We start from the raw sequence: 21,672 nt of genomic DNA on the forward strand, positions 1-21,672 counted from the left end.
GAAAGGAATAAGATCTCGTGGCGATCTTATGACTCAACATCGACTCGACATCGAGGGACAAAAGAAGACATTGTGTCAGACACTCATCAGAGATTGAAGATACCTCGCATAGGCACCGTGGTTGGAAGAGATTTGAAATGTAGTAGCAGATATCAATCGGAATTTGTAAGGACAACCTTTTGTGTGGGGATGTATTATTGTCTTGACTGGGTGCGGATTTGTATTATCTGGCTTATGCTCCGTATGAATGTTTGAGTTTTTATGGCGTAATGATCCGCTGTAATGGATATGCTACGCTTTCGAGGATGCAATGCTATATGCAATGGATTCTATATGCAGAGAGTGCCAAATAAAGGCCCTTGGTGGGACAGAGGAGTAGGATCATTGGGGTCCGTTGCTTGTGATCTTGAGACGCCATTGTGGATGGGCGTTGAGAACCTCATAGTGCCAAAGATGATTGGCAACTGTGTGGGGGATTAGAACATAACTCTGTTGGGGAGGAAGTGACTTTGCTCGACTTTCCTTACAAGGCTCTTTTGATAAATCATAATACATGCAGTATCATTGCTATCCAGTATATATAACAGATTAACCTAAAGTATTAATTGGAAACTCATAAAATCAGATGTATTATTATTTGGAAAATATTTTCCTACACCTGTGGGAGTGAATACACATGACATATTTTGGCAACAGAATTAACGTCTAACCTAAATCGGAGGCGGTCTCCGCGTTTGAAGTTGTTTTCCGCGCAGAAGTCGTCCCATCCATATCCTAATTTAGTGCGGCGGGGGTCTGAAAGGTTTAATGCCGTCATGCATTTATTCCTTCCATTGTCACCGCAAAGTCTTACATATTCATATCCATAGTCACCGAGAAACGAAGCGAAATCCTCATGCAATTTCTACAAAATAAAAACATGTTAGTTTTTACTTTTACATGTTGGTGATGCACAAATACTAAGAAAAATTAAAATTATCACTCAACTAATTTAGGACGATCTACACTGAAAGGGAAGACATCCATGTCAAAAAAACAAATGTCCCGATGACCTAGACTTCTGCTGTGAAAACGTGGCAAATCTTCATTTGTCACCACCTCCTTAAATGATGAAAGTGCGAAATTGTTGTTGCCATAGTACCTGTAACACGGTGAACTAACTTTTATTTTTATAGGCAACAATGTTGCGGTAAGCATGAGTCGCTACCGACTTTTATTTTGTCCAATGTTAGGAAAGGTAAAAAGTACAGAAAAAGACCTTTTCTGAAAGAAAACGGGCTCGGGGGGTAAGTTATGAAAAGGGAAGGTGCAAGCACCCTTTTCATCCGTAGTTATCTACGGGCTCTTAACTTGCTTAGCTCATGTTTGTTTATTTTGAGTTGAAAAGGGGCATAAGGACTTTAGCGTAAATGCGTAGCCTTAGTTTTTGAAAGAATTTTGGAAAGATGTTTTTAATTGAGCTAGGCAGATTAAGAGCACTACCCTAGATAGTTGATCTTTTTCTATACTTTTTAACGTTCCCAGGACTATCCGTACTATGTAGAAGTAGGTAGTCCTTGTTTATATTGGACGTGTTTAAGGGACATCGAAGGGTCATCGATGGTCATTGAAAGCAACAGGTAGAGGTACCTTTAGCAATATTTGGAGGGACGGTCGTCACTTTTTCGTAGGCAACAATCGAGGATCATCGAGGGACTTATTGACGATTTTGTATCAAGGGACTTTTGCTAATGGGTACCTCTACATTTCGAGGGACACGACCTTATAATCGAAGGCAACCAAGAGGGGCGTATCCTAGAGGTGAGTGCGTGCAAGTGTGTTGCATTCAGTTATTTTTATTTATCTTGGAATTAGGGGTGATCTATGATTGATTTTATCTTTCCATACAATCCTATTAGCCATACATCTAAGCAGTTAATATTTACAGGAATTAAAAATAAGACTCCTACGCTATTACATGGCTTCGGGGTGGGGGATTACAAGTAATAAAATGGGGGATGAAACTAACTATAAATTATTACAATAAACCTAGACGGAAATTAAGGTGGAGATAAAGAGAATAATATATACAAGAGTTATAATGAACTATAAACATCCGCAAGAAAATCCAACGCCTCAATGATAGTACCTCGCAAAAACAAGAATGTTAGCAATGAAGCATAGAATGATACATAATAGATGACAAAAATTGAGCAAGCAATGATCAAAATTAACAAAGACACTAAAGTAATCAATATTAAATCCTAAAAAAAGAAAAGGTAAAAGTTAAAACAAAATATTTTTGGTATATATATATATATATATATATATATATATATATATATATATATAATATTTTTAGTCAATTAAAATAAAGAATTATAATAATAAAAAAAATAAAAATAAAAAAAACTTTTTTTTTTAACACTAAATGGTTATTATATACAAAAAAACTAAAGAAATATTATTTAAAAAATAAAAAATAAAAATAAAAAAATAAAGGTGAGACATAACGTCCACCTCTTTAACTCACTCTTGAAAGAAACTTTTTCATTTATTTATTAATTATAATTACTAAATAAAAGAGGTTGCAAATAAAAAAACAAGGAGATATTATTTGACTTATTAATGAATACTTGGCGTATAATTAATTGAAAATAAAAACAAAATAAAGAAAGGAAAAACGTGAAGCTTAAACTCAGTCTCTCTTTTTCACACCACCAACAAACCTCTAATCTTTCTCCTGCATAACAACAACACAGATCAAAAGAAAACAACAACAATGGTGAGCATAAGAAATATCACGTTTATGGCGGTGACGGTGCACGGTGGATGTAGGACAGCAACACGGTGGTTGCAGGATCGTAACGGAAGTCGCAGGTGGCTCTGCGTGCGTCGGCGGCGGCGGATCGGGTGGCAGTCATCGGTGTTGGTGGTGGTCCTCGTCGGTGGTGATTCGCTATCTGAAGCGGAGGGAGTTACAAATTTGTCTCCGTAAAAGCTTTTTCTCCTTTTCTGCAAAAAAAACAACACAAAGCATATACCAATCGTAATATTTTAGATTTTATTTGATGGTTAATGGAATGTTTTTGTTAGTGTATAAAAGAGAATTTGTTTTTTAGAGGAAAATTGTTGATAGTTTAGAAAAGCTTATGACATTGGTGGTAATTGAAAAGGTGAGATGCAGGAGTCTTGTGCTTTATTTTATTTTTTTGTATTTTCTGGGATATTACTGGTGATGTTTTGAGTTGGGTATGCAGAAGGTTTGTGGTTTTGTTGTTACACGTGAAAGAAGAGAATTTTGTGTCCTCTTTGATGTGTTCTTTCGGTGGGATTATGTGCTGTGTTTGACTTGGGATAATTGGGTTAGTGTATTTTTATGTACAAGAATGGATGGTTGTTAGTTGTGGATTGGAAGTGTCTAATGTGTTTTTTTGTACGTGACCAAAAGAAGAACTATGTGTTGTTAATTTATAGAATGGATAAATGAAGGTTTAAGGCAAGAAACCATGCATTTGATAGTCATGAATGCTAAGAATTCTTTCCTTATTATTTTGAAATATTTCCAACTTCATGAAAACATATTTTTTATGGTGATTAAGGGCCTTGAAGGAGTTTGATTTGCCTTCTATTTGTTAAAATATAAATAATTTAAGAGTAAACTATTATATTTTAAAATAGACTTTAAATCGAATATTTATAAAATTCAGGGTGCCAATGTAAATGAACCCAAGATTTTATAAAAATCCAATTTTTTGAAACAGTTTTGAAATTTCGAAAAGTGTGGGCAAATTTTGGGGTATGACAGCTGCCCCTGTTCAATTTTCTTAAACCTGAGGATGTAGATTGGCTTGTTTGCCTATCGTAATCTGAAGGTGGAAGAGGATTGAACACTAGAATACCCAGAAATTTGCCCCTGTTGATGCAGGGACCTATGCCGGAGATGGTTTGAATGGGCTTAAAGATGCCATTGGTTGGATTAACAGGATGCTGTCGGAGGTGGGCTTAAAGATGCCACCGGTCTTTCGATAATATGAAGGTCAGAGTGCAGTCGTACGTTAGACTACATCTGAAGATTATGAGTATATGAGAACATCAGAATGAACTGTTCGTTAGGATGTAACTGACGTGCTTATCCTCAATCTCCTCTAAATTGTTTCTGAATTAAATTGTTGGCTCCAATGCCGAAGTATTAAGATTAGATCGTTGACTCTGTTGTCTTGACCACCTCTTGTTACTAAGATTCAGGACTATATTGGTGGCTCCATTGTCGTGACTCCATTGTCATGATCACTTTGACTCCATTGTTGTGATCAATTGTGACTCTATCGTCGGTGGCTATATTGCCGTGATCAGTTTGACTCCATTGTCATGATCAATTGTGACTCCATTGTCGGTGGTGGGCTTAAAGATGCCATCCAGGTGTGTCGAGAAGATGTATGATGGACATGGGCTTGAAGATGCCATCTGACTTGATATACTTAAGAGTCAGAATGTGTCGTACGTTAGACTGTTTCTGAGGAAAAGACTTAGATTAAGTCGTACGTTAGACTGGGTCTAGCTTGCATCAGCAGATGTCTGGAAAAACCGTGCGTTAGGTTGAAGGAATGAGTCGTGCGTTAGATTGGAGGATAAGTCGTGCGTTAGACTGATCCCCTGTGTTGAGGAGTATTTAAATGTTGATCGTGTCATTACCGTTCGTAGTAGATGAATTAGATCTTTGAGAGTTGGTCGTGTCAGCACCGTTCGTAGTAACTGAATTAGACTTAGGAAATAGTTGATCGTATCCACATTGTTCGTGATGATGGAATTAGATCTCTTTAAAGGTCGATCATGTCAGCACCGTTCGTAGTAACTGAATTAGATCTTAGAGAGATAATCGTGTCTACATCGTTCGTGATGATAGAATTAGATTCTCTTGTCGTGTCAGTACCGTTCGTAGCAACTGAATTAGACTGGGAAGGTCAGTGATCGTGTCTACACCGTTCGTGATGATAGAATTAGATCTCTGGGAGTTGACCGTGTCAGTACCGTTTGTAGTAACTGAATTAGATCTTTGAAAATGATCGTGTCATTACCGTTCGTGGTAAATGAATTAGATCTTTGAGCGTTGACCGTGTCAGTACCGTTCGTAGTAACTGAATTAGATCTTTGAAAGTGATCGTGTCATTACCGTTCGTGGTAAATGAATTAGATCTTCGAGCGTTGACCGTGTCAGTACCGTTCGTAGTAACTGAATTAGATCTTTGAAAGTGATCGTGTCATTACCGTTCGTGGTAAATGAATTAGATCTTCGAGCGTTGACCGTGTCAGTACTATTCGTAGTAGCTGAATTAGATCTTGGAAAGTTGGAGATTTCGTTCATTTGTCTGTGCCTGTATCCTGCAATAGGTATAGTTATGCAATGTCATGATGCATGTATTATGTAATGAGTCCCTCAAAATAAAAGAGAAACTTTATATGTTATGGATGAATTCATTATGCGGTAATGTATGCAATGTATGAATATGTTTATGCCATATGATATGTGAATATGATTTATGTTGTCTTTATTGAGAAAATAAATCTCTATGCCTTTGTGGTTTTGATGTCTGATCTTGTTTTGAAGATGCTCAGCTGGGAATTTATGATTCTTGCTTGGGGATAACCAGTAACTTGATGTACCCTGACTGGAGATAAAGATATTAGTAAGCCATGTTGGAGAAGAGCAAAGTGTCGGAGAACCGGTGGTGTTGAAGATGTAAACTCTAGTGGGGAGCCATGTCTTTGTCGGGACGAGTATGTTCAAAGATATCTTCTTTGAGGATTACTCTGTGGGGATATGATCTTGTGAACCCGGCTCTATGGGGAGACATGGGTGTCTTGAAAATTGCCCCCAGTATTGTAGTAACTACCATTCGATTTAGGACACCCTACTGAGTATTGATCAAGCTGTCAAACTGGACTTGCATAGATTTGCCCCAGTTAGTAGGGACTTCGGAAAGATTCGCCTCGCGAGGACTTTATGAGATGTGCACTATGGGCGTCATGCCCCTCGTAATCATTGGCCCAGGACAATGCCCCATGTTGATTGGAAATAGACTAAGATTTACTTGGATACATGCCCCTGATTGTTTTTTGCATCTTTGAGAGATTCTCGGAATCTTGACTTGATTGCCCCTGATGAATGAGATATGTCATGCCCCTTGTATATACAAGCTTTTGACTGACTGAGTCGGGCGTACGAGACGTCTCTGTAGCTTTATCTATCGGGGGACTTTCTGATATTCGTGCTATCATAAGCAACATGCCCCTGTATCATGAACTTAGGAATCATGCCTCTGGTTGATCAGGGTTGGAGGTAATTCTAGTTGTGCTTGGGTGAAGGCTCCTGGTAATTTCAGCAGTTTTGAGAGATCCTTTGAATCTTGGCTTGATTGCCCCGAATATCTGAACGCTTAGTCCATGGGGTATTTCAACCGTTTTTGTGACCCTGAGGGTGATTATAATTTGAGATGTTCATGCTCGAACTCAACGGAGTTCCGAAGACAACTTGTCCCTTGAGAGGGTTAAACTTTTCATCTGCAGCTCATGATGGAAGTTTTCCTGGTGTCAAGTACTTGTTCATATGCAAAGAATGTTTAGTATGAGAAATGTAAATCTAATGCAAAGTTCATGTTTGTCTTGAAATATTTTTTTTGAAAGGATGTCAAAACATCGATTTTTGTGAAAAGTGGCGTGATACCAACTCAAATGTTTTAGCAAAACTCCTAGGAGTCGGTTTACCGTTTTCTCGTTATAGTATGCTTTCGAATTAACCCTGCTTCAATTAGGACTTTTGAGGGTTGTAACGTGGCCAGGTTAATGGTTTTAAAAAAAAAGATATATAGGCTCAAAATTTTATTGGTGCCCACCCCCTTCGTGATGTTCTCCAACCTAAGTTCAGTTAACTCGACGCGAGCATTCATCCTTCAAGAGGAGTTTGAGACGATTGAGGAATCGACAAGGTGTTTGGACATGACAGTCACTTACCTTTTATTCTTGGCGTCTGATCACACGATCTTGAATTTATAGACACACGAATTTGCCCCTTTTGTTGAGGATCTTTTTTGTTTCCCTAACTTTTGCCTGGACAAATTCTTTTGAATTCTGAGTTTGAAGTCCAGCGGGATGCCCTAACTTTTGCCTTAGTCATTTGTTTTCAAGTTATTGACTTAGCGGGCTTTCTTTTCTCTTTTTTTTTTAATTCGTTCTTTTTATTTTTTGAGCAAGTCGTATGATCCTGAGACGTCTTTTTGGAAAGATTGTGACTGCCTCATTTCTTGGTCGACGAGGGATAGTCGTTGTTGTATCGTCATATTTGACCTCTTATTACGCGAGAGGTGACCATTGAGGTCTCGACTTTTCCTGAACCTTTTGAAGGATAACCATTATTGTTTCCTTAGGTGCGAGGTCCTGCTGAATTTTGAACACCCAATCAGGTTAACTGAACACTACCCTGCCCCTAGGTTAAATGTGAGGGTTTTTTCGTATAGAAAAGAAACTCCTACTTCAAGGCTCAAAGGGGTTGACAAGGGATTAACTTCCTTATATCTCCAGTGTTTGGGAATTTGAAACAATGCATGTACATCATCAACAGGGTTTTACTCGAAAGCACACCATTTGAGATTATTGGTATTATGCGTTCGTCATTCTCCCTTCAGAGTCATCATGCTTTATCACTGAGAGTTTGGTATCACAGGCAAATAAAAACATATTAGAGCGAGAACGAATGAATTTTTTCAAGACAAACATATCCAATGCATCATTATTATAGTTCAAAAACAAACAAGTATTGCATATAGACAGTATTGAACAAGAACAAGAAAGATTACGCATGAAAATGCATGAGAAATTACGAATTGCCAACATTGAGGAGATTTTCTCCGTATGGACTTATTGCTTCAGAAGGTCCATTGAGTCGAAGGAGAACTTCAAATCTGGCCTGCAGGTGTGAATATGATAGCCTTTGCATCAATCAGGTCTTGTACCTTATCTCGGACTAGTTGGCAATTATCGATCGACTGACCAAGTGCCCCAGAGAGGAAATCAAACCAAGTGTTCGTATCTGAACTACAGATTACTTCTAAGAAGAAGATTCTGACGAAGCCACAAAGGAGTTGTAAGTATCAAGCTTTAGGGATTTGAGGCAGAAAATGATAAGCTCGTTGTCTGGAAACCTGTTATGCAATGATATGTATGCAAATGCATATGCAATGTTTTCAAGGATCTTTCTGGAACCCAATTTGCAACATTGAAATGTAGTTGCAGCTTTGTTGAAGAACTACGACTTCCATCTTTGAACGTCCTTCTTTAAGAATCAGGCTCACCATATCCAGTGGGTCATAGCCTCTGATTTGGGGTATGGTACTTTTGAGCTTAAAAGCATGTGGCTAAAGGAAAATAAATCCTCTTGCCCCTTGATAGGAACTGTACCCTTGAGTTTGAAGGCATCTGGCTAGAGGAAAATAAATCCTCTTGCCCCTTGATAGGAATTGTACCCTTGAGTTTGAAGGCATCTAGCTAGAGGAAAATAAATCCTCTTGCCCCTTGTCAGAAGTTTAGGCTCTTGATAGTCTTTCCATAGTACCTGGAAGGTATGCGCCATGAATTCCTAAGATCCTTGAAAAAGGTTAGTAAACATGTTTGGTAAAAGCATAAGGTAATATGGACAAGGGAGTCCTACACATAAAACCTGCAAGGAAATCAAATCGTTAGGGTATGAAAAAAAATCCTGCAAGAAGATCAAGTTGTTAGGGTATAACAAATCCTGCTAGGAGATCAATTTGTTAGGGTACACACAAATCCTGCAAGGAAACCAAACGGTTAGGGTATAAACAAAACTTGCAAGGAAACACTACGCCAAATTTAAGTTTTAACAGCACCCCTACTAAAGCGCTTCTAGTAAAAAGCGCTGTTATAGGTTGCACTAAAAACAAAATAAAAAAACACGCTAAAAAAGCGCTCTTAAAGGGGGGGGGGGGGGGTAATGAAAGCGCTTTTCAAAAGCGCTCTTATAGGGGGGGGTATGAAAGCGCTTTCTAAAAGCGCTCTTAAAGGGGGTGGGTATGACAGCGCTTTTTAGAAGCGCTCTTACAGAATGGGCTACGAAAGCGCTTTCTAAAGCGCTGCTATAGGGGTAGGATACGAAAGCGTTTTTCTCCTAAAAAGCGCTGGCATAGGGGGTCCTTCTAAAGCGCTTCTCAAAAGCGCCCTCGTAGGTGTTTTAAAATAGAACAAATTAAACTTGCCCCAATATTTCTCAGCATCTCTTCTTCTCCTTCGCGACATAACACAGAATCCCTAAATCAATTTCTTCCCTAAATCAATTTCAATCCTCCGCCACGACCTCCGCCACGACCTTCCACGACCTTCAGCCGTCTCCGCCGCTTCAGTGCAGTGCCGTCTCCGCCGCTTCAGTGTCGTTCTCCGTTCTCCCTCCGCCTCTTGTTTGCTGCATCCCTTTAGGTAATTTCTATGTTGTCTCTTCTGCTTCTTATTCATATTGAATCATCATGTTCATATCATTCTGTATTCTAGTGTTCTCTTTTGCTTCTTATTCATACTGCTTAGGTTTTTGAATATGCTGAGAGAGGATTCTGTATTCTAGTGTTCTCTTCATACTTCTTATTCATACTGCTTAGGTTTTAATCATTTTCAATTAAGCTGAAACATTATAGTTATTTTTACTAGTGTCGATTGAGTGGTGAAGTTGAGATATCATGCCGAAATATGACAATCGGATCGGTTATGCCGAAACATGCATCTATGGTGAATGAACCGGACGCTTACTTACTAATTTTCTTGTTACACTTGATGATATTATAACATGTCCAGGTGCATTTAGGGAAGAGAAATAGTAATTGATAGGATTGCATTTTAATGACTCTTTTTTGAAAATTCCCGGATTATATTTGGTTTGGAAATTGGATTCTTGTTGAAATATATTCATAAAAGAGTGAAGATAATTTGAGTGATTATAGGTTATGTTGTGTGTAAATACAACACGACACCGACAAATTAGTGAAGATATTTTGAGTGCTATCTTATTGATTATTAAGATTTAATAGTATCCTTTGAAATTAACGATAGAATAACATTCTTATTAATTCAAAGCATGCATGCATGGAAAAGATATGTTAATTCTCGTTACTTTCGTGATTTAGTGACTATTAAAAAATCACTTATTTGATAAAATAAAAAGCACTTATTTGAGTTAATAAATTTTGGTCAGTCATCTTCCTGTACGTGTTTAAGTTATTCCACCTAGTGGTATTTGATAATTAAACTTCTTATAAAATATTATTGACTGAACCGTGGCCATCCTTATCCTATCTATGCTTAGCCACTCTTACTTTTTGAAATTGAAAGTGAGATTTGTCTACTTCTATTATATTTTATGGTACTATTTATAGGGTTTTTTTAATGAGAATTGCACACTTTTATGATATTTGTATTTAACTGCATCGTGTGTGTGTGTGTTTAATTTTACAGTTACTTTGAAGTCTCTGGTTTCTACTTGTACAACGCCGATTCAAACCTACCATCTCCCACATCAAGTCTAATTCAGGTTACTATCCCTTTCTTCTTGCTTATAGTTTGTTATTTTCTGCTTATAGTTTATTGTTTATGGTTCTATTTAATATCAATTTAGTGTCTCTCAACCAATTTTTTGGTTTGTGGACTTATATTACCTTGAAATAAGGTAATGTCTTCTTTAAGAAATCGGGTATTCTGATTAGGTATTCTATTATGATGATAGCTATTTATTATCTTGACAGAATTCCTTAGTACCTGATAGAGAAACCAAGAAGCATTTGTTTAGCTTAATTAAGACATGGATGAATTCAAACCGATTGTCGAAACAGTACGAGAAAGGGGTATGGGAATTCGTTGAGTTTGCGGTTAAGCACTCCGAAGACCCGCTTCGAATGCCGTGTCCTTGCTTGGGTTGCTGTTATGGGGGTAAGGTTGACGGGAAACAGTTGGGATCCCATTTACTACGGTTTGGAATTGATAGAAGTTATACATGTTGGACAATGCATGGTGAGAAAAGTAACGGGAATGTTGAGTCGAGGTGTAATAGGAAGTATGCTTCAAACGACGATTGCACAGACACATACGATTGCGATCGAGTCGAAGAGATTGCAGAAGCGCTTGAAGAAGATCTTGCGGATTGTCCCAAAATGTTTGAGAGGTTGGTAAGCGATGTAGAGAAACCGTTGTATGATGGTTGTTCAAAATTCACAAGATTGTCTGCGGTGTTAAAGTTGTACAACTTAAAGGCGGACAATGGATGGTCGGATAAAAGTTTCACAGAGTTATTAGCCCTTATGAAAGATATGCTACCAGAGGATAATGTTCTTCCCAATCGAACGTATGAAGCCAAAAAGATGTTGTCCTCTATTGGCATGAGCTATGATAAGATACATGCATGTCCAAACGATTGCGTTTTGTTTCGAAACGAGTATGCAGCGTTGAATGAGTGTCCTAAATGTGGTGCCCCTCGATATAAGAAAAAGTTGTCTCCTGCTAAAGTCTTATGGTATTTTCCTATAATTCCGAGATTTAGACGCATGTATCGTAGTGAGACCGATTCAAGACACTTGACTTGGCATGCAGATGAAAGAATTATTGATGGAAAGTTGCGACATCCGGCAGACTCACCACAATGGATGAAAGTTGATACTGATTATCCTGAATTTGGAAAAGAAGCAAGAAACCTTCGGTTGTCATTGTCTACTGATGGAATGAACCCGCATGGTATTCAAAGTATCTCGCATAGCACATGGCCTGTGATTCTTATGATCTATAACCTACCTCCGTGGCTATGTATGAAGCGTAAGTACATGATGTTATCAATGCTAATTTCTGGGCCTAAACAACCAGGGAATGACATAGACGTATACTTGGCACCGTTAATCGAAGATTTAAAGTTTTTGTGGGACAACGGTGTGGAGGTTTACGATGGGTATAGGAAGGAAAGTTTCAACTTGAGGGCGATGTTGTTTGGAACAATTAATGATTTTCCAGCATACGGAAATCTATCCGGGTACAGCAATAAAGGTCAAAAGGCGTGTCCCATTTGTGAAGATGAAACCGATACGACACGATTGGATCTTTGTCAGAAGAATGTCTTTCTCGGCCATCGTAGATTCTTAAATTCTAATCATCACTACCGTGGGTGGAGAAAAGCATTCAACGGAAAGGCCGAACATGGTACAGCCCCGCCTTTTTTGTCAGGTGATCAAATTTTTGAAAAGGTGAAAGATGTGAGCACTCAGTTTGGCAAGCCTTTTGCACATTCACTTGTCAAGGGTGGGTGGAAGAAGAAGTCCATTTTTTTTTGAACTTCCATATTGGAAGTCGTTGTACGTAAGACATTTCCTGGATGTTATGCATATTGAAAAAAATGTATTTGACAGCGTTATAGGTACGTTACTCAATATACCAGGAAAGTCTAAGGATGGCGTTAACATAAGGAATGACATGGTAAACATGGGGATGAGAACTGAATTGAGACCCGTGACGAAAGGAAGACGGACATATCTGCCACCTGCTGTTTACACTCTATCTAGAAAGGAGAAGAAAACATTGTGTAAGTTCCTCAGTGAAGTTAAAGTTCCAGAAGGCTACTCTTCAGATATTAGAAGACTTGTGTCCATGAAAGACCTCAAGTTAAAGAGTTTGAAGACGCATGATTGTCATGTTATAATGGAACATTTTTTACCAATAGGTATACGTTCTATTCTGCCAGAAAAAGTAAGAAGCGCAATAACTAAGCTGTGTTTCTTCTTCAGGTCAATTTGCAGTAAGGTGGTCGATCCCGCGATCTTACCAACATTGCAAAAAGAGATAGTTGTTACTTTATGTGATCTTGAAATGTATTTTCCTCCCTCGTTTTTTGACATAATGGTTCATCTAGTCGTTCATCTTGTGAAAGAGACACAATTGTGCGGACCAGCTTATATGAGATGGATGTACCCTGCTGAACGTTATATGAAAATATTAAAAGGGTACGTGAAAAACAGAAGTCGACCGGAGGGTTGTATTGCCGAACGATACGTTGTTGAAGAAGCGGTTGAGTTTTGTACTGAATATCTGTCAAATGTTCAATCAATTGGACTCCCCAAATCTCATATTGTCGAAAAAAAAGAAGGAAAAAGGCTAATTGGAAATAAAGTTGTGACAGTATCAATGGTCGAACGGGATCAAGCGCACTTGTATGTTCTGCACAATGAGATTGAGGTTGAGCCGTATGTTGAAATGCACAAGGTTGTTCTCCGAGATTTAAATCCAAATAGAAATGAGAACTGGATAGTACGAGAGCACAATCGAAGTTTCATACCGTGGTTTAGGGATCATATTTATTCAAAGTATCGTTCAGATCCTGCTTCAGTAACAGAAAGGTTGAGATGTTTAGCCTATGGTCCAACTGTAATTGTGCTTTCTTATAGCGCATACGCTATTAATGGATACACATTTTATACCAAAGAACAGGATGATAAAAGTACTATGCAAAATAGTGGTGTTACCTTGGTAGCTGAAGCAATGCACATATCAAGTGCGAATGACTTAAATCTGAAATTTGCAAATTTGTCATATTTTGGGGTTATCGAGCGCATTTTGGTGTTTGATTACGCGAAGTTTCAGATTCCTGTATTTGGTTGCAAGTGGGTTGAAAATAATAGTGGCATACGAATGGATAAGTCAGGATTTTTGCAAGTGGATCTCAATAGGGTAGGGTACAAAGATGAGCCTTTCATTTTAGCCTCTCAAGCTAAACAAGTGTTCTATGTCAATGATCCGACAAGTACGAAATGGTCTATAGTGCTTTTATCTAACAAAATAGTAGATGAAAACATTGAAGATCAAGGTGATATTGGTGTTGGCATTGAATCTTGTACAAGAAACGATCAAAATGAGAATGAATCTTGTACTAGAAATGATCATAATGAGGGTATTTGGATCAATCCAACCGTCCGCGTTGTTAAGAGACGCGTAGAACACAATCCTACCAAGAAAAGAAAGAGACGTTAGTGATAAAGGTAATAGTATACATATTCCGACTAATTTGTTTTATTCAATTTGTACCGATTGTTTTAATCAATAGTATAGTACTTATTCAATTTTGGTGCATATTCTCGTTTTGTACATAACTTTTGAACCATGTATCCGTTTGTCGACTTCTTTACATGTAACTATACTATTTTGACGATTCCGGAGCTGCTCATGCACTTATATGTTCATTTCGGGACTGTTTTTTTTATCGGTTTTGCTTCTGCCCGTAATCAAAAGTCGGGCTTAGGGTCTGAATTTTGGAAAACCGACTTTATTTTTGAGTCCGTGGGGACGTTTTACCATAGCCATGTAAATTTCGTTCAATTCCGACAACTTTCTTTTTTGACGCTTATTTTGATTTGTACCGATTTCGTTTCCGATACACTTGTACATGCATGGTTTGACTTCCATTTGACTTGTATAGATTGTTAGCTTATTAATAGTGTACTAATGTGCTTTAGTTTGTTTGATACAGGTTAAATGGCTCCGGATAGAGATGCTCCACCCGAAAACTCACAAGAAAACTCACAAGAAAGAGATGCCCAAGAAAGAGATGCTCCAGATACAAATGCTACACCTGATACTGAAGCAAAAGAAGTTGCACGAGGCATCACTATTATGAAGGGAATCGTTCGACATAGAGACCAAGGATTAGTATACCCTTTGGATTGGAATTCTGATAAACAAGCAATTGGTCCTAATTCTGCAAAGTTGACAAGCTATATTGGTACACTTGTTCGTATGCATATTCCGGTCTCCACACCTAAATGGACTCTGAAAAGCAAAGCGTTGGAAGAGAAAAAAGACGCGATTTGGGACGAGCTTCAGGTATATATCATATATGGTTAATTGTTGTTATTATCTTGACGATAAATTGTTTAAATTACTTATACTAACACACTATGCGTATGTTTTTTTGCAGAGGACTTTTGAGATACCAGATGATCGTAAACGCTACATACTTAGTTTGGCCGGCAAAAGATATAGAGGGTGGAAAGCCTTTTTGACAAACACCTATCTTAAGGATAAAGATGGAAACTTTCTTGAAGAGGCACCGGGACGGCCAAAAAAGTATGAGATCTTCATTGGTGAAAATGATTGGGCTGAGTTTGTAAATCAAAGAGATGAAGCTTTTCGGAAAAGGAGTGCCACGAATAGTGCGAGAGCATCCAAACCCGCGTATCCATACAAAAAAGGGCGTATGGGATATGCACGCTTGGAGGATAAACTTGTAAGTAAATAGAAATGCGTTTTAATTAATTGTCTAAATGTGTTTTATTTGATGATTTTATCATTTGTGTCAATGCATAGTTAGAGGAGACTAAAAGTGAGGAAACCTCACTTCCTGTACATGTGTTGTGGAGGGAAGCTCGTGTGGGCAAGAATCAAGCTGTCGATCCCGAAGTTCAGAGAGTTTTTACTGAATGTGTAAGTATAATACTGTGTCTTTAATTAAATCAAATGTTTTTTAATATATAAATGATTTTTTAATGTAAATGAATTACAGGAGACCTTGTCGCAATCGGCATCCACCGGTGAGGGGAGCGTACTTAGTAGAGCACTAGATGCTCCTGAGTATCCCGGTCGGGTGAGGGGTAAGGGTCATGGTGTGACTCCAACCTCTTTTTACAAGAGTCCTAGGAGAAGAAATCCTTCAAATGAAGAAGTGTTGCAAAAGTTGGCGGAATTGCAAGCACAAGTCTCTGAATTGCAAAGAGATAAAGAGGCGTATATGAGAGAAAAGTGCAACACTTCATCGGTGAAAGAAACTAGTGATAAGGCTAGTATCAACTATCAAAGGAAATTTCCCGAGGTAATTATAATTTTTTTTCCTTTTAAATTGTTCTATTTTATTAATGATAATGACTTTATATTTACTATTGGTTTAGGGCATTTCATCTTGCCAACTATACTTATCGGAACCGAGTTATTGACTAGTTGGCAAGGGAAAAGTGCACAACACTTTGGGAGATTTACTTCACCATAGACCGCTCCCGGATGGACACCTGAAAGTATCGGTGGATGTTGTAGTAGATCATGGTGCGATGCTACCGGTACCTGACATGGTCTCAGAGACGACATTGCTGCGAGATGCAATAGGATCATTTGTTGCATGGCCCTCGGAGCTCATTACCATTAGTGATGAGGTATATTGAAAACGATTATGAATCATTTAGTTTTCGAATGTCAATTCTAAACCGTTTATTAATTATTTTTTACATTTTAATTTTAGACTGCTCCTATAAAACCCACAGTTAAGGGTAAAGGGATTTTACAGGAGGAGGAGTCCGTTGCATCACTAAAAGAGGTACATTTAAAGTGTTAACAATTAATCTGAATCTAAATCTGCATGATTTTATATTTTACCTAACTTATATGATTTTTAGGCATCCGCTCGGGAGTCACAACAAGTGACGCAACAAGTTCGTACCGTACCACCCACTGGTCCTCCGAAGCCAGCGGGAAAAAAAGGCGGTGCTTTTGTGCCTCGGTACCGGTCGACGCTCGCAACAATGGTTGATATGTCCGATATGAAGGATGGTGCTTTACGTGAAATCGTTATGGATGAGAGTGTCTTCGGTATTGAATTCAAGTCACTTATTACAATTGATGACTTGGAGGAGATTTTTAAGCATGATCAACTAGGCGTCACTAACATGCACTCATACATCCGGTAATATTCACTCATCCGATATATTATTTAATTAGTCCTACAATATAATTTATTTACACATTTCAATGAAAATAATCTAATGTTTATTATGTTTTTATTTAAGGTTGTTGTATGACAGAGTGTTGCGCGGGACTCCGTTGTCTAACAGATTCCGTTTCGTGTCTTCCGCCCACTGCAGCGGAATGGCAATTGCTTCGGAACGGGAATCAGTTAGACAGCGATTAGTCGATAAATTCATGTCCACCGGCAATACAGAATGTCTGCATCTTTGGGCGTATAATACCCGACCAGTAGGGTTAGTTTCTCATTCTTTGTTCATCTAATCTCTGTTTCTTTTGTGTATAGCAAAATTTTCATATAACCTATTGTTTTTATTTATAGAGCACACTGGTTGCTGCTTGCTATCAACCCTATAAGGGAAGTCGTGTATTATCTGAATTCGGTAAATGGTGAATGGACCAATTATCCGGCCATGAAGGACATCGTTGATTTGTAAGTGGGATCGTTCTAAATATATATTTGTGTATATTTATATATATATTTACTTATTTGTGGGATTGATCTAAACATATGCTTTTATATATTTGTTAATTAGATCAATACAAGTGTTCCGAAGTCAACGGGACGCACAGGTATCCCGAACTAAATCTAACAACATTACTTGGATCCAAGTGCAGGTACATTATTTTTCACAATGTTCCTTATAATATATTTATGCTACTTGATAAAACAATGCACAACTATAGAATCTTATTTGTTTTTCTATGTAGTGTCCGCAACAGCGAAACAGTTACGATTGCGGATACTTTGTATTGAGGTTTATGAAAGAAATCCTTCAGGCAAATCAATTAGAGATTCCGCTCACGGTATGAATTTATAACTTAAGATAATTTCATATAATTTATTACATTTAACTAAATGTATCATTCATATTATGTTTTTGTTTTGTAGTACCTTGACGAATTCCGTGCTGCTGCGTACCCGAAGCTTAAGTTGGAAGAAATCAAAGAAGAGTTGTGTCAATTTTATATTAAGCGCTTTTTCATGTAGGATTTGTGTCGATTTGAACTATAATATTATTGATGTTGTAATGATGTATATATAAAATTTTGGATATTATAATGGTATTATATTAGTATATATATATTGTCTTACTGATGGCTGAAATAATATCGTCGAAAATAAATTACAGGTCGAAAATATTACAGGTTGAAAACATATTACAGGTCGAAAATATTACAGGTCGACTGGGAGGATTAAATTACAGGCTGCACATTAAAATACCTCATTTAGCAACGAAAGCGCTTTTAAAAAGCGCTCTTAAAGGCCCACCTACTAAAGCGCTTCTTTGTAAAAGCGCTGCCAAAGATTAATAAAAAAGCAAAAAAAATAAAAAAAAAGCAACATACTAAAGCGCTTTTGTAAAAGCGCTCTTATAGGGGGGGCTATAAGAGCGCTTTTCTGGAAAAAGCGCTCTTAAAGCCCACCCTATAAGAGCGCTTTTCCAAAAGCGCTTTAGTATGTTGCGTTTTTTTTTTATTTTTTACTCTCACAGGGGGGCCTATAACAGCGCTTTTCTGAAAAAAGCGCACTTAAAGGGGGGCCTACCAGAGCGCTTTTTCCTGAAAAGCGCTCTTAAAGGGGGGCCTACAAGAGCGCTTTTTCCAGAAAAGCGCTCTTATAGGGGGGGCCTACCAGAGCGCTTTCAGAAGCGCTTTTGTAAGCTACGCCAGCGCCACCTTTCACAGCGCTTTTAAGCGCTTTTAAAGGCTATAAAAAGCGCTTTTAAAGCCCTTCCTCGTTGTAGTGAAACCAAACGGTTAGATAATAAATACAAACAAGTCACACAAGTAGCCTTAGGTTTAAAGACTTGCATGGAGTCCAAAGGTAAGTACCCTCCCCACTGAAGTTTAGTTGGCTCATCCTGTCCTAAATAAAGATCGGGTTCTAAGGAGCTCATATCATTGACCTTTCTCGAAGGCGCTTATCTCAGTTCGGCAATCGAATCACCAACCGAAAAGGTCCCGAAAGTCCAGTCCATATGAGTGTAGCTTCGAGTATCAACCAACTTCAGTCGGAACCAAAGCCAGCCATCTCGCTACTTTCTAAAAGGCCAAAGTTTAGTTCAACTAAGGTTCTAGTGGCGAATTAGTGCTTAATGACACCACACGGTAGCCAAGCATTTCCTCGAGTCGGATCCCAAGGAACACCAGGACAAACCAATGTGTCACACTAACGATGGCCATCAGATCAACCACATCAGTATACGCTGTGCAGTCTCCTTGATCTCATGCCATTTACCTAAGGTACTCAGATCCGGGTGTAGGATCTTTCACACAATAACAAACCCAAGCATTTCCCTTAAAAATAAAGCACACAAACAAACAATTAAAAACATTTATAATGAACTAAGCCCTAAGGTAAACCCCTCTTAAAGACTCCCCAGCAGAGTCGCCAGTTCTGTAACACGGTGAACTGACTTTTATTTTTATAGGCAACAATGTTGCGGTAAGCATGAGTCGCTACCGACTTTTATTTTGTCCAATGTTAGGAAAGGTAAAAAGTACAGAAAAAGACCTTTTTTGAAAGAAAACGGGCTCGGGGGGTAAGTTATGAAAAGGGAAGGTGCAAGCACCCTTTTCATCCGTAGTTATCTACGGGCTCTTAACTTGCTTAGCTCATGTTTGTTTATTTTGAGTTGAAAAGGGGCATAAGGACTTTAGCGTAAATGCGTAGCCTTAGTTTTTGAAAGAATTTTGGAAAGATGTTTTTAATTGAGCTAGGCAGATTAAGAGCACTACCCTAGATAGTTGATCTTTTTCTATACTTTTTAACGTTCCCAGGACTATCCGTACTATGTAGAAGTAGGTAGTCCTTGTTTATATTGGACGTGTTTAAGGGACATCGAAGGGTCATCGATGGTCATTGAAAGCAACAGGTAGAGGTACCTTTAGCAATATTTGGAGGGACGGTCGTCACTTTTTTGTAGGCAACAATCGAGGATCATCGAGGGACTTATTGACGATTTTGTATCAAGGGACTTTTGCTAATGGGTACCTCTACATTTCGAGGGACACGACCTTATAATCGAAGGCAACCAAGAGGGGCGTATCCTAGAGGTGAGTGCGTGCAAGTGTGTTGCATTCAGTTATTTTTATTTATCTTGGAATTAGGGGTGATCTATGATTGATTTTATCTTTCCATACAATCCTATTAGCCATACATCTAAGCAGTTAATATTTACAGGAATTAAAAATAAGACTCCTACGCTATTACATGGCTTCGGGGTGGGGGATTACAAGTAATAAAATGGGGGATGAAACTAACTATAAATTATTACAATAAACCTAGACGGAAATTAAGGTGGAGATAAAGAGAATAATATATACAAGAGTTATAATGAACTATAAACATCCGCAAGAAAATCCAACGCCTCAATGATAGTACCTCGCAAAAACAAGAATGTTAGCAATGAAGCATAGAATGATACATAATAGATGACAAAAATTGAGCAAGCAATGATCAAAATTAACAAAGACACTAAAGTAATCAATATTAAATCCTAAAAAAAGAAAAGGTAAAAGTTAAAACAAAATATTTTTGGTATATATATATATATATATATATATATATAATATTTTTAGTCAATTAAAATAAAGAATTATAATAATAAAAAAAATAAAAATAAAAAAAACTTTTTTTTTTAACACTAAATGGTTATTATATACAAAAAAACTAAAGAAATATTATTTAAAAAATAAAAAATAAAAATAAAAAAATAAAGGTGAGACATAACGTCCACCTCTTTAACTCACTCTTGAAAGAAACTTTTTCATTTATTTATTAATTATAATTACTAAATAAAAGAGGTTGCAAATAAAAAAACAAGGAGATATTATTTGACTTATTAATGAATACTTGGCGTATAATTAATTGAAAATAAAAACAAAATAAAGAAAGGAAAAACGTGAAGCTTAAACTCAGTCTCTCTTTTTCACACCACCAACAAACCTCTAATCTTTCTCCTGCATAACAACAACACAGATCAAAAGAAAACAACAACAATGGTGAGCATAAGAAATATCACGTTTATGGCGGTGACGGTGCACGGTGGATGTAGGACAGCAACACGGTGGTTGCAGGATCGTAACGGAAGTCGCAGGTGGCTCTGCGTGCGTCGGCGGCGGCGGATCGGGTGGCAGTCATCGGTGTTGGTGGTGGTCCTCGTCGGTGGTGATTCGCTATCTGAAGCGGAGGGAGTTACAAATTTGTCTCCGTAAAAGCTTTTTCTCCTTTTCTGCAAAAAAAACAACACAAAGCATATACCAATCGTAATATTTTAGATTTTATTTGATGGTTAATGGAATGTTTTTGTTAGTGTATAAAAGAGAATTTGTTTTTTAGAGGAAAATTGTTGATAGTTTAGAAAAGCTTATGACATTGGTGGTAATTGAAAAGGTGAGATGCAGGAGTCTTGTGCTTTATTTTATTTTTTTGTATTTTCTGGGATATTACTGGTGATGTTTTGAGTTGGGTATGCAGAAGGTTTGTGGTTTTGTTGTTACACGTGAAAGAAGAGAATTTTGTGTCCTCTTTGATGTGTTCTTTCGGTGGGATTATGTGCTGTGTTTGACTTGGGATAATTGGGTTAGTGTATTTTTATGTACAAGAATGGATGGTTGTTAGTTGTGGATTGGAAGTGTCTAATGTGTTTTTTTGTACGTGACCAAAAGAAGAACTATGTGTTGTTAATTTATAGAATGGATAAATGAAGGTTTAAGGCAAGAAACCATGCATTTGATAGTCATGAATGCTAAGAATTCTTTCCTTATTATTTTGAAATATTTCCAACTTCATGAAAACATATTTTTTATGGTGATTAAGGGCCTTGAAGGAGTTTGATTTGCCTTCTATTTGTTAAAATATAAATAATTTAAGAG

General features: G+C 37.6%; 1 protein-coding gene across 1 annotated transcript in view; it reads right to left on the reverse strand.

Annotated features, from left to right (window-relative positions):
* Window positions 1-627: 627 nt before the first annotated feature.
* Window positions 628-21,672, reverse strand: part of LOC131651184 (uncharacterized) — a 56,850-nt gene continuing 35,805 nt past the window's right edge. The window contains exons 3-4 of the mRNA XM_058920849.1: window positions 988-1,141; window positions 628-904 (exon numbers count right to left, since the gene is read on the reverse strand). Coding sequence (XP_058776832.1) covers window positions 653-904; window positions 988-1,141 — 406 coding nt within the window. The 3' untranslated portion in view covers window positions 628-652. The remainder of the gene's footprint in view (window positions 905-987; window positions 1,142-21,672) is intronic.

Source organism: Vicia villosa, linkage group LG2 (assembly GCF_029867415.1).
Source record: "Vicia villosa cultivar HV-30 ecotype Madison, WI linkage group LG2, Vvil1.0, whole genome shotgun sequence".
Taxonomy (NCBI): Eukaryota; Viridiplantae; Streptophyta; class Magnoliopsida; order Fabales; family Fabaceae; genus Vicia; species Vicia villosa.